Genomic DNA, 13,471 nt, shown 5'->3' on the forward strand with positions numbered 1-13,471 from the left:
GCCCCTTAACAACAATTTGTGGACCCTTTGGGAGTCCTGTGGAAAATATATCGGGAACCATAATGGTTGTATACGGTATATTGTGTATATAGTGAATGCGTACATAAAATATTAATAAATATTTATTTCTTTTACAAGTAGAACAAAGGTTTTTGACTAAATCTCTTTCGGTTTGTATCTTTATTCTTTATTTAAAATATGGAATTTTAAATAAAAAACATGTCAAGATTATATTGTTGTATGTCGATATAATCAATAAAATTGCTTATACATTTTCATATCTGTATAGTAGATATGCGATGATAAATAAAAAAGTAAAAATAAAATGCAAAATGCATACATAATATTTATATACAATATTATTCATCTTAATCTATAAAATAATAATGATAATATAACTAATAATAACAACAATATTGTTAGAAAAAGCATTATTATTAGGTATGGTACATAAATCGTTCAACATGTTTGAGTGTTTTTGATAACACCATTCGAGCACACTTCCGTATATCCGTGACTTACTAGTTTCTCACAAAGCGTTGATTCGAAGCTCACGAACGCGTGATTTTGATCATCGTCATTGTATTCCTAGAGATACAACAAAATATAAAAAATAAAAAAAAATGTCAACCAATTAAATCATAGAATTATCGTTTTGTCTATAGGATCATAGGCGTAACTAGGGAGGAGGAGGCTTAGGTGGGTTTCAGCCGCCCCCCAGAATTTTTGGGTAAATGTATGTGCTTATAAACATATTAGTAATAACTATATTTTTGCCTACAATATAAAAAAATATAATTTTTCATATGAGATATAAACGAATTCATTCAAGTCAGTTTTAAACACCAATAAAAACAATAAATAACAAACAAATTATAAAAAAATTTTGCTATAAAACATTTTTAGGAATCTATCCTCTCCTAACTTAAAGGACTATAGTTACGCCTATATCTACGATACAAGTATAAACACTATAAACGTAAAAATATACTACGCGTACATCGTTAAACACAATAGTAGGCACAAACAACGGTCCAGGTGTCATTGCTTTTGTTTCTTTTTCAGCATTTAACATCATCTGATAACCCTCCGATGAGGTAAAACATGTTTGTATTTGGTTGACGTCAACGCCACTCTCTTCGACACACTGAAACAAATTTAAAACCAATAATTATTGATAATTTTTTTTCGGCAGCAAATACATACGTGATGCATTATTTAAATAAGATTTTTAATAATTTTTTTAAAATGTTTAATTTCTTTTTAATACTTTACTAAATTTAATTAATTATCATTTATTGTTATGAATTCCGTCAACTTAAAATCATCTCCTATCCCGGAAGATATTTCCGTTCGATATCGATCCTGATATAACAGCAGTCGGTTGTACTTTTTTAATTTAAATAATATAAACTCGCAGTCTTAATTTTCTCTCTGCTGATAAGGTTTAAAAATGTTATTTCATTTTATTAGAGTAATCATGTTTATCCGTTACTACAATAGGCAGTAAGCGTATTATTAAATAGACTTTCTATATTGTTCTATACTTCTATGTAGGTATAAATAATGGTATAATATAGATATGGGTATCAACTCAAATTGTATTCATTTATAAATGTTAAAAAGTACCGTTTTTTCAATGTGTCCTGGTTGGTCCGGATCGTACATGGCACAATTCACATAGTCTACTTGAGCTTTAGAATCTTGTATGCGTTTCAAAACACAGTTATGTATTGTATTACCACGGCATTCTTTAGGTCCGTGCTGGCAAGTGAAACCTTGATCCGAACTCTAAAATTAAAAATAATATATATTAGAATTTAGAATAGTCAATCAGTTTATTTAATTTAAAATTCTCAAGTAGTCAAGTTTGACTATGTGTGATATGGATGATAGATATTGAAATATTAATATGCAGAAATATATAATAATATTTGTACAGGTTTCTATACTATTTGTATTTTAATAACTAATATAATATAAGGATACATTGTCAAGCTAAATAGTAATTAAAAATACACAGGTAATTATTATGGCAATGTGGCATATCATCGTAGTTAAAACTTAAAAGTATTATAATAAGGCGTTGACGACTGCCTGTACAGTATGTTATCAATAATATAGTAATGTTCCTAATACCTATTTTAGTTAATATTTTTCGACAGCTAAAATCAGCAATTAATTGATTTGATGAATGGTGAATTTGTAATAAAGTCAATTGAGGCCAAATCTATTTTTTTAAGGCTATTGATAAATATGAGTTATTTGAATAACAGCAAATTATATAATTTATTAGCATTCGTAAATTATATCAATATATTATAGTGTAATGCAAATTTTATCTGATATTTTTTACGGGTATTCTTATAAAATTAAATTTGATGATTTACGACCACGGTAATATTCATATTGAATTTATGTGGGAAGTAAATATTCGCCGGGGAAGCCTGTGCATGCTCGGCTCCCACCATACTCACTTGTATGCTTATAATATATTTAAATCTATTATAAAATACGTTCTATATTATTCTTACAAATTAGATTATAAATCCCGCGCAATCCCCTCACCGGAAGTCAGCTATAAAATATTGCGACCGAGAATCAGATACCTATATACCTAGTAAAGATTATTGTCTTGTGGAAGGCAGCGTAAAGTGAACATCTCAGTTTAACGGTATAGGCAATACCCGTCTCTGAATAAATCTACTTTAAAAAAAAATTAAATATTTAATTTTTGTGGAAAACTTATTGATAATCTATTATTATTAGTATAGGTACTATAATTATTGTTATAGTTGATTATTTGTATAAATAATTTTGGAGCTTAAAATTATTTATTATATATATTTTGTAGTAAAGGTCTAGTTAGCATAAAGTATAAACGATAAATATATTACTCTTACAGTAATTATATTATTTCGTCATTTTAAAATACTATTCATGTCAGTATTAGCCTTAATTTATTTCTAATGTCTTTGTTTTCAAATATGATTAATGATCGTTAGATAAAAATGAGAAGACATTGATTTAATATAATATGTATATAATATGTACTTACATGTGCTTTACCGAAAGGCACCAAGTTCAAGTTTAAGTATTGTTGTACTTTACAGAAATGTGGATGGAGTTGTGTAATAATGAAATCTCTGCTGTCCGGACAATGAGATTCATAGTAAACCGAAACTTTCAACTAAAAAATAAAATTAATTTTAAACAAATTAGATACAGCCGGGTGAAAATTTAAGTATTTTTTCCTTATATTTTAATTGCAATAAAATATAGTACTTATTTTCTTGAGTACATTATTAAATATTAACTATTATAAACTGTTATTACTAAAGTTAAGATGTTTATGACCCTAAAAACTCAACAAAAAAATCATATAGGTAATTATGCTCTTAAATAATCAATATATATATGCGTGTGTGAGTGTGCCATTATCTTATTGTATTATTCATTCAGAATATAATAAAAAATTTTCATAATAACTAATTGTTAATAATAAATAATATTATTCATTATTAATACTAATAATTTTAAATAAAATTAATTTATTTTGAAAATAATATTACATTTTTTATGCTTTTTATTTTTTAGAAAATTATACATATGATTTATAATGTATTTATATAATTTACAAAGAATAACCTATGGGCTATGATACAGAAATATTTTTTTTAGAAATCAAAAATATGTAAAATAAAATATAATATAATTGCGTCTACGTTTATAATAATATGGTGTACAAAGTGTACGACTAAAAGCAAAATATGTTTAAATCATAAACTTCTTCTAACTACTCGTATTGTTATAAGTTATAACACTATAAAAACGGTTTTTAGCAAATCAATTATTAACAAAATTGAAAATATTATCCCGAGTGAAATCTATATACAATATACTTACTGGGGCGCGTTTGATCCTGTCGGCTGAAACCGTAGCGAAAGCAGCCACAGCTACCACGAATACTAAACTCTTCATGATTATTTTTTATCGTCCTTTGTCTCTTTTTCGCAGCAGCAAAAATTTTAGCTCGTATACTTGCAGACTAACGGACAGACGGATGGACGGACTACACTGTAATGATCTGATACGATTTTTGCTTCTCGTGAACTCCTGAGTGTAAATCGAAACCAGTTTCTTACCGAATACGATTATCACACTACATATACCTATACCTACCTCAGGTATGGATAAAATAATATAAGTATAGACACCTGTGTATGATGCGATTCTCTTGCGTAATGACGCACACTTTTCACGACATGACCCCCACGAAACGATAATATTTTAACGTAGGTACATAATAATATGTATATTGTCGTTGTTACCTTATATACTTGTGTGTGTGTGTGTGTTTTTAAATGAATCGGTTTTTGTTGGCAAACAACATGACCTCGTTGTCTCGTTAGAACTAATTATTATATCACAATAATACAGTAGGTATCTATACTATAATGAATTTATATGTGCTCCACGCCCATATGGTGTGTATTTCGGAGTTATAGAGAATTAATTTAAGACAATATGTTATATTATGTACCTACCTATTGTAGCCACACAAATTGTACGTAGATGTACCGGACATCATCGAGTCACATCAATCCAATAAGTATATAAGTACTAGACCATTTGACCATTGTAACCGTGCTGCAATAATATATGATAAACATAAATTCAATAAAACATTACATTATACTATTTTAATTCGTACAGTTATTGTTTGGTAATTAGAATTTATTAAGATTAAGAACTTGGTAAATTTACCATAAGTATGCGTGTGATATAAAAATACTATTATTATATTATTATGTATTTTACGTGAGGCTATATTTAGGTGTTTAGTTTAATCTACAACAATTGAATTCAATATTTTAATATTCAAAATGTTAAGGATTTTAGCACAAAAAAATAAAATTATTATTTAGTAGATATCTAGGTATATGTATGTGGATAACAAACAGTAGGTAACAATTATAGGTGTGGTATACACATCATATCAATAAATAATAAACAAAACAATGGTTTTTGAAAAAAAAAGTTTAATGTATCAAAGTTCATATTTATATAAATAATGAAATACGATATGACATTAATTTAGTAGAGTACAAAAAAAAATGCTATACATAAGAACTGCAATACCTATGTATAGATATAATAAAATAAAATTGTTATCTGTTCTTCCGTTAAATTAATTATAGGTAGGTGTATTATAGTACACTGCACATGTCTTAAGCATCTACTTTTATATTATACTACATTACATACATTCGAAAAGAAAATAGGTCATATTACATAATCGTTATATAGACACAGTAAATTCAAAACTAAATTTTAAGGTATCGTTATCATGATAATTAATTGAATATAAGTTGCCATGTAAGTACTTGTATAATATATAATTTTGTTTTGTTGATTTCAGGTGGCTTGGGAACTAAATTGTTTGCCTGGAGTAAGGAGTTATATCTGTCTTATAAAATATAAGATATAGTTTCAACTTTTCAAGATTCAAATTAGTTGTACATAGTTATTATTATGTATTCGTTTTTAAATCGTTAACCATTTTCTTATATAATTACAATTAATAGATATTATAATTAAATCTATAGTTTTATAGATAAGTATGATCAAAATTTATAAATTTTTAATCCTTAACAGTTTATAAAATACAATTTAATGTTTTAAATATTTATATATTTCAATATGCATGTTAGTATATTTAGCTAATATCTTTTGATTGAACCTTAATTTTAATTGACGAAATAGTATAAAGATTATTAAATTAATATTTAATTATTAGATAATATAATATACGATTACTTCTAGCTCGCATAATAAAAGTTGTTTACTAAATACACTGTTTGTAAATAACAAAATAACTGTAGGCGTTAAATATGCGTTGTCGTATGTTAACGTAGCGAGTGAAAGAAAAATCTCAGCAGGGGAAATTTCGTAAAAGTATTAGGGAATTGTTGAACCTTGAAATATCGTAAGAAATAAACAAATTGTATTTAAGAAAACATATAAAGATACCTCAGGGTATGTTGTTTATTTTATATTTATCTATAAGTTATTTAAATAATACTAAAATAATATTTTATTTGGATATAAGAATACCGAAGAATTGGCAAGAGTGCCGTCAAGTTACGACGTATTCTACTGGTTTTGCATACAGGTTTTCTGCAAAATAGTTGTTATAAGTTTATAACCACTTTAAATCTAGTATAATATATAATTTAAAATAAACATGTGATACTCACTTATTCTACAAGACTATAAGAATATATATTAATATAATGGCAATGGTAGAATATGATTTAATTTCCATTTAAAAAAAAATAGGTTCATTTTATATTTTTTAATACATAAACCATAGACGTGATATTTATATCGCACTGATAATGAACACTACTTGGAATCTGACATAAATATAATATATTCTGAACATCGATACATCACCCAATATACGTGATTTTATTATGTAATATTAATGATATACATTTTGTTGGCGTTTCATAATTGAAATTGGTTTAATGAATGAACAACATTTGCATTGTAAAAAACGCTGTTAAAAGAATAAGAATACTCCGTACAAATAATTAATGATTTATTGTTATTTATACAATCATGGGGTTCAACGAACAATAATATATAAAATAAATTAAACTGCATTCACGGCGAACGAAACTATTCGGAAAAAAAAGAAACCGTAGTCGTCGCGATCATATATAATCTGTAATAAATATATTCGTTTGTGGTGGATCATCATATTATTTTCTTCACTTCATGTCTGGTGTCATCGACCGTCGCTGGTTCAGACGGTTCCACAGCCGCGACGGGTTGCTGTACTTGATGAATCGCGTCAGAGCCCGTTTCGGATTGACCTTCGGCAGCGTAAGACGTCAGGTGTTCTTTGATGTGATCGGTTCCGTGGCCGAGTTCCGGCGAGAATAATCCGTGTGGAGGTGAAAATCCTGAAAAGTCGATGCACCAGAATACATAAATAATACAATATAACGTACAACCGAACACGTGTATTATAATTTACAGGTCTGTGTCAAGTGAATGTAATCAAACGATTTTAATCGACCATTATACGGAGAAATTCTAGTCCAAGTATACGTTCATATGTACGTATATATCACTTTGATCATGAAGTACTCCAAAACCCTCATCATTATTTTTCAACTATCATTTGGCCCCAGTTTATTGCACGTGTCCGCCCAAAATAATATGTTGCATTATATGTATACATCATCAGCATAAGCTATTATACATTATGTCTTAGACACTTGCATATGTGCACAGTATACTGCAGTCTCAGTACCGTGGATCATTACGTGATAATAACTCATGATAATATTATATTATACAGACTGATTTATCAAAAATTTTCACCCTCATTTTTTTCATTTAATAATGCATTTATTCAAATTTTGATTTTTGGAATTTTTATATACTAAAAAAATCTTATTTTCAAGTTTATGAGCTTTCTTTATACTACTTAAGAGTTAAGGAGCGCCTTATTATAACAATATAACGATACAAACTTCTGTTTTTCAAAGTGAATCACACTTTTTTCTATAAATTATTATTAGTGGATATTTTTGTTAAAAATGTTGATATGTATTGAATTCGAAATTCGAACAAATATAGTTTTTCACTTTTTCAGTTATTGAAATGTTTATATAAAAGATAAATAGTCCTTAACAATGATTTTTAAAAATTATAAAATAAATGTAGGTAATATTGGGTCTAATATTTATTAAACTTTGACTTTTTTTACGAATTACTATAGCTTCCATAGCTTCTTTTAAATCCATTATTATGGAGCTTTTATCCTTAATATACAAATTTAAATAATTCAAAAACTACTCTTTCAAATTTTATTTTATTTCTATATGCCAACATTTTCAGAAAAAAAATATCCAATTAATAATGCACTTATAAGGGTAGTTGTCATTTGAAAAAACAAAAGTTTATTTGTCCACAATACACTATAAATAATAAAAAAAAAATCTCAAGAATTTTAAAATATGGTTTTGAAATATATTTAAAATCCCGAAAATCAAATTTTGAATAACTGCATTATTTAAGAAAAACAGGGTGGATCATCCTGTACATACGAGTGAAAATGCAAAATTTACAATATGTCATTGATAATGCCCATCATCACTTCAATACATATTTATTAAAAACGTATACGATTGTAAATGTTTGAACAGCCGTACGACCGTCGACTGAAAATCGAGGTAAATATATTATGCATAATATACGAATTTGTCAAATGGGCACTTGCGTAATTTTTGTTTATGACGTTTATGATGGCGTTTATGCATACGATTTAGACGACGCCGTATCTGGTTTGTGAATAGGTACTGAATATCGGTCAAGTTCAAAATATTAAAAATCCAAATAACATTATCGAGTCAGTAAGTCACACTTTCGGCATTAGATCGATTTCGGCCTTTAATATATTTTACTTATTACTATAAAAGCTATATATTATAATAATATATGTACATACGTACGTATATTATTATAATATACCTACTATACCTGTATAAAATTTGGAAGGTCATAACTGAGGGAATTGATTGTATGCGTGGTCAGAAATTTTTTTGAAATGTAATTTTCAATTTTATATTTTAATACCAATAATAATTTCGTAAAAATTATAAGAAAATAAAACGAATGGCATTATAAATATGAATGTTTGTTAATAATATTTACTTGAAAAAATAATAAATACTATGCTCGTATATGGTTAGAACACTTACAACTGTTCTATTGAGTATACTTATTATCGCTTATACTTAAGTCATAAGTTAGGTATTAATAATATCATGTATTCGTTTATTTGATAATATTTTAATTGAATCGGCAAACGGCGATAACCGTTTCAATTGATGTTATATTAATTATTTTTGTAGACTCCCAATAGGTTTTTGGACTTACCAGAAGCAATTGTGTGTGATATGGCCCACGTTATGCCATTAGCTACATTGGTCAACAGCGGCCCGACGATGGCACCCACCAGTGGAGCAAACGCGCTACCGATGGTCAGAAACAAGTGAATTAACGTGGAAATGGCGTGGTGGTGTTGCGGCTTGTGACTTTGACCATCATTGTGGTGGTGCACATCCGTTTTCCGGCCGCCCGCCACCGACGCTATGGCTCCGCCGGTCATCAGGGCCGCGGCGAGTTCGAGTAGCGTGTCCCGGGCCGTCTGGTCCTCGGCCGACTTGGCCGTCTGCGGCTGTGGTCTGGTGGACGGCGCGGCCAGTGAATAAGTGGCCAACGCCAACACGGACACCATCAGTTTCAAGCCTTTAAACTAAACGCAATAGGTAAACGGTTAAAAAATATATGTTTTTTAAAAAACCAACTGGTATATATTGTTTTCGTATTAAATAATAGTATGCATTTATACTATATAGACTTGTTAAACGAAGTATATACAGTGATGTATATATTATAATAATATAATGATTTGACGTTTACAATGTTTAAATAACAATTATTCATGTATTGCAATATTTATGTACTTGTACGTTATGTCGTTATGGTTTACTTCGTCTGTACGAGAGTTCATAATTTGCACCAATTATAACTATATGCATGCGATTAATTCGTCGGTACCTTTGTTTGCATCGAGACTTGACGGGCTCGATTGCTCGAATGATAATGATAATTTTAATTACTGTATACGCATCTACGTCCACTGGCCTATGTGATGATAATATGTTTAGGCTATAAGAGTTTGACGTCCGATCCGCCGTGATCGCGTTATCACACAATAAAACATTTAGGTATTCATTTTTAACAAAAATAATGCGTTCATTATATTAAATTATTAGGTCTTTTTAATATTATACCATTATTGTTATTGGTTAGTCAATACTGACGTACCGTAGAACCTATTCACAGGCGAGTGAAATAGCCGTCCAGAATCTAAAATGGAATATTCTATGTAATAAATTTGTCATATCCCAATATGTATCTTATTATACTACCGAAACGTGTACCCACTATTTAAATAATAATTTTCCTGAGATGATATAAATTATAAACGCATTTCAAAAAATGTTGGTGCAAATTAAATATGTTGTATATTATATTTTGAGTCAATTTTGGTGTGAAAATTGACTACATCCGTTTCCACAGACTACAAATCATAAAAGTAGTGGAGCCTATCCATTTCTTGAGCATTTTTGGGCAATATAAAAATAATTATTTAGACATTTTTTTGTGATGACTAATTTATCATGGGTATAGGTAATTGGGTAATGTTAACTTTTTAAAAAAAATTCAAGTATTATAATATATATTAGTGCAAATAAATTATGTTATTGAGTTGTGAAAAAATGTAAAGCTATTAAATCTACAATTCGCGTTTAATTTCCTATTATTATGTATTAGTAATTTACCCTCATTACTCATTATAGGTAATGCATAGGTGATACTGCGAATACTGCGGTAATAATCGTCTTTTTTTGATTCACTACCATGAGCTAGGTAATAATTAATAAATATTATATGAATGCATTCGATAATAATTCTTATACAACTATATTTATTTTTATAATATTGCTATTTCCAAATTTTCAAAATATAAATGTTTAGTGTATTATTTTTGTTATGATTATTTGTAATACAAAACCTACATTTATTACTCATGTAACCGTGTGCAAATAGTTTCAACTAATAAAGTTTACAAATATACAAATTACTCAAAACATGTAATACGATTCAGTAGTTCAGTACGATACACAATAAATGGATAAATAATATTATGCATTTTAAATGATTAACTATACAGTGAAACAATATTTATGTATAATCGGGTACGTAGTGTAGCTTATATAAAATGTATGTACTTACGGTCATGTTTTCTTCTAAAAGTGTCTTAGAAAATTGGATAAACGACACTAGGTATTTCAATATTGACTATATTCTTGAGTTTGAGTTTTGAGTCGACGTTGAATGATACCAAAACTTTAAAGATCGGGAGTTTTATAATATACAAAATCGATTAACATGACCCACACTCATATGCTCAGAATTTAATATTTTTATAATTATACTCAATATTGTAAATAGTATTTAATTGTTCAGTACTTAAGTGAAGTGTTCAATATCCAATTAATAATTAGTACAGTTTCCCGTTATATTCTACATTCGTTTGTTTAATGTCAAAAACATAATTTAACGTACGTTGTACATAAAGAAAAAGTTTTGTAGTAACTTAAATACAAATGAGATATTGGTTAAGTAACTATAGACAAAATTTATAATTATAATTAATTTAGCAGATTTATATACCTAATGCGCATTTTACATGTTTTCAGTTAATCACGAAAAATATTCCTAAGTACAGTATGTATATGATTATAATTTATAATATCATATAGTCTTTTTTAGTCGAGGGCATATATATGATTTGTAAATCGATTTTTTTATTGTAAATTCAATAGGTATTTAATAATTATTTAAGCAATTTACTGACATGGTTATTAAATTCGTATCACTGAATAATCAGATAATATTATAATGATGGTGAGTAAAATTCAGTAAATAAATAAATATTGTATATTATATTTTACCTTGAAATATTAATAATTAATATGATTATTTATGTATACGTTAATAGAAATGACAAATATTGAAAAATTATGTACACAATTTGATACCATTTGAATACTGGATATATATTGTGCACTTTTTTGTTTGTTAGATTTCATTGACAGTTGTGATGCTTTATAGCTTAGGATTTGTTCTTCCTGTCTATGGCATTAAAGTTTATCAACATTTACCTTTGGTTCTTATGATTGGACCTATTATCGATAAAAATATGCGTACGTTGGGTATAGAAAACCTAACAAATGACAGTGAGTAATGAGTATAATAAATAGTAATAGTGCCTTTATTTGTTTAACTTTAACACCCATGTATACAGTACCTATGTTGATTAATTGTAAAGTCAGTAATCTTAATTCAAAATGTAATATTTTCGAATATTATAAAAAAAAAAAATTAAACGTAAGGTTAACTTTTAAATCATAGTAAAAATATGGCTATTGCCTATTATTAAAATATTACATTAATTATATATTTATTAAATATTACAAAAAATGCACTGAAATATTCGCACTACATTTTGAATTATTGTCACCGACTTTCTCATTAATTAGCATATGTATGTCGGATAACGAGCTCGACAATATTATGTACTTGTCCTTCACGTTTGTTAATAATAATACATATTTCATATGTCAATATTTGATGTTATTTAGATTCGTGGAATAGTAAAGACTTCGACGTGTTTTTGATGTCAGTTTCTGGATTAAAACCCTTTATCATATTAAGAGAAACCGAGGATGAAAATAGAGATACAGATGGTGATCAAAAAGCTATGTATAAGACCGAAGAGTTAAAGCCAGAAATTGATTTAAATAAAATACAATACTTTTCAAAGTCTTATCATATAGGACGCATTCACTTAGAGCAAATTAATACGCTTCGATTACTCCACAGAACAAAAAAAAATAAGTTTTAAATTTTGTTTGATCTTATATTTAGTAAATGCTGATATAAGATATGCATCTGTATAATATATAGTGTAATACTGTAATAGCTAAATAAAAATAATAAATAAACCGATCAATTTTTTTTAATTTGACTGTTGAGTTTAACTTTTATAATTTATTGTATAAATCATCTTGTGGTTAAATTTCTACGCTTATAAATTATAATTGTAAAGGTTAGTTTAAATTTGTTTACTATTTTTATATTATACTATCATGATAAAACTATAATATTAATCAATTAAAAATGTAAAATATTTAAAATCAATTTATTTTCCATTTAAAATACAGTTATTTATCTATAGGAATCGGGTTCAATAATATTATAGTACATAGCTGATGGCGGATACATTATGAATTTCTATATTATAATACAGACTGGTTTTGAAGTCCGTCGTGAGTCCATACAATCGACGGAGTTATATATAGTTAATAGCGGCTATTCTATTGTCAGAAAAATTTACGATCTACCACATGTCTACATCGGTTGTTAGTATGAACTTCGCCATTTCTGTGACCTCCAAAACAGCTAGATTTTGTTTTAGTTTTAACGTTATAACAGATTACACGCATTGATTTTCTTCGTTTGTTCACTTCTCGTAGACGGTAATTTATTATTATTATAAACATGTCATTTAAAATGCCTATATGCTACTCCTTATAAAACGTTAAGGTCCGACTCTAATATGGTTTTATATTATCTTGTTTTTAAATTTTAAATTTTTATACAAAAAAATAATTTAAATATTTTTTTATTATTTTTATTTTTTTATCTATTAAAAATCACGTTAAATCACGCATTTTAATATTTAATAAATAATGATAGTGAAAAAATATTTTTATTTTTTCTGAATTATGTACATAATATAAAAATAATAATAATC

General features: G+C 27.4%; 3 protein-coding genes across 4 annotated transcripts; 1 reads left to right on the forward strand and 2 right to left on the reverse strand.

The window, feature by feature from the left end:
• Positions 1-228: 228 nt before the first annotated feature.
• LOC132922087 (GILT-like protein 1) lies at positions 229-4,250 on the reverse strand. The gene is made up of 5 exons (XM_060985414.1): positions 3,907-4,250; positions 3,059-3,190; positions 1,630-1,791; positions 1,001-1,147; positions 229-588 (listed from the first exon to the last, which is right to left on the reverse strand). The coding sequence occupies exons 1-5, from the start codon at positions 3,979-3,981 to the stop codon at positions 460-462; spliced, it is 645 nt and encodes a 214-aa protein (XP_060841397.1). The 5' UTR covers positions 3,982-4,250; the 3' UTR covers positions 229-459.
• Positions 4,251-6,590: 2,340 nt separating this feature from the next.
• On the reverse strand, positions 6,591-11,025 carry LOC132921581 (uncharacterized). 2 transcript variants are annotated; one of them, XM_060984676.1, is made up of 3 exons: positions 10,885-11,025; positions 8,959-9,337; positions 6,591-6,974 (listed from the first exon to the last, which is right to left on the reverse strand). In XM_060984676.1, the coding sequence occupies exons 1-3, from the start codon at positions 10,888-10,890 to the stop codon at positions 6,766-6,768; spliced, it is 594 nt and encodes a 197-aa protein (XP_060840659.1). In that variant the 5' UTR covers positions 10,891-11,025; the 3' UTR covers positions 6,591-6,765. The 2 variants fall into 2 exon arrangements, with proteins under 2 accessions (XP_060840659.1, XP_060840660.1); XM_060984677.1 differs by lacking the exon at positions 10,885-11,025 and adding an exon at positions 9,549-9,658.
• Positions 11,026-11,553: 528 nt separating this feature from the next.
• LOC132918943 (uncharacterized) lies at positions 11,554-12,559 on the forward strand. Its single transcript, XM_060980300.1, has 3 exons — positions 11,554-11,559; positions 11,738-11,891; positions 12,297-12,559. The coding sequence occupies exons 1-3, from the start codon at positions 11,554-11,556 to the stop codon at positions 12,557-12,559; spliced, it is 423 nt and encodes a 140-aa protein (XP_060836283.1).
• The last annotated feature ends 912 nt before the right edge of the window (positions 12,560-13,471 follow it).

This window comes from Rhopalosiphum padi, chromosome 2 (genome assembly GCF_020882245.1).
Source record: "Rhopalosiphum padi isolate XX-2018 chromosome 2, ASM2088224v1, whole genome shotgun sequence".
NCBI lineage: Eukaryota > Metazoa > Arthropoda > Insecta > Hemiptera > Aphididae > Rhopalosiphum > Rhopalosiphum padi.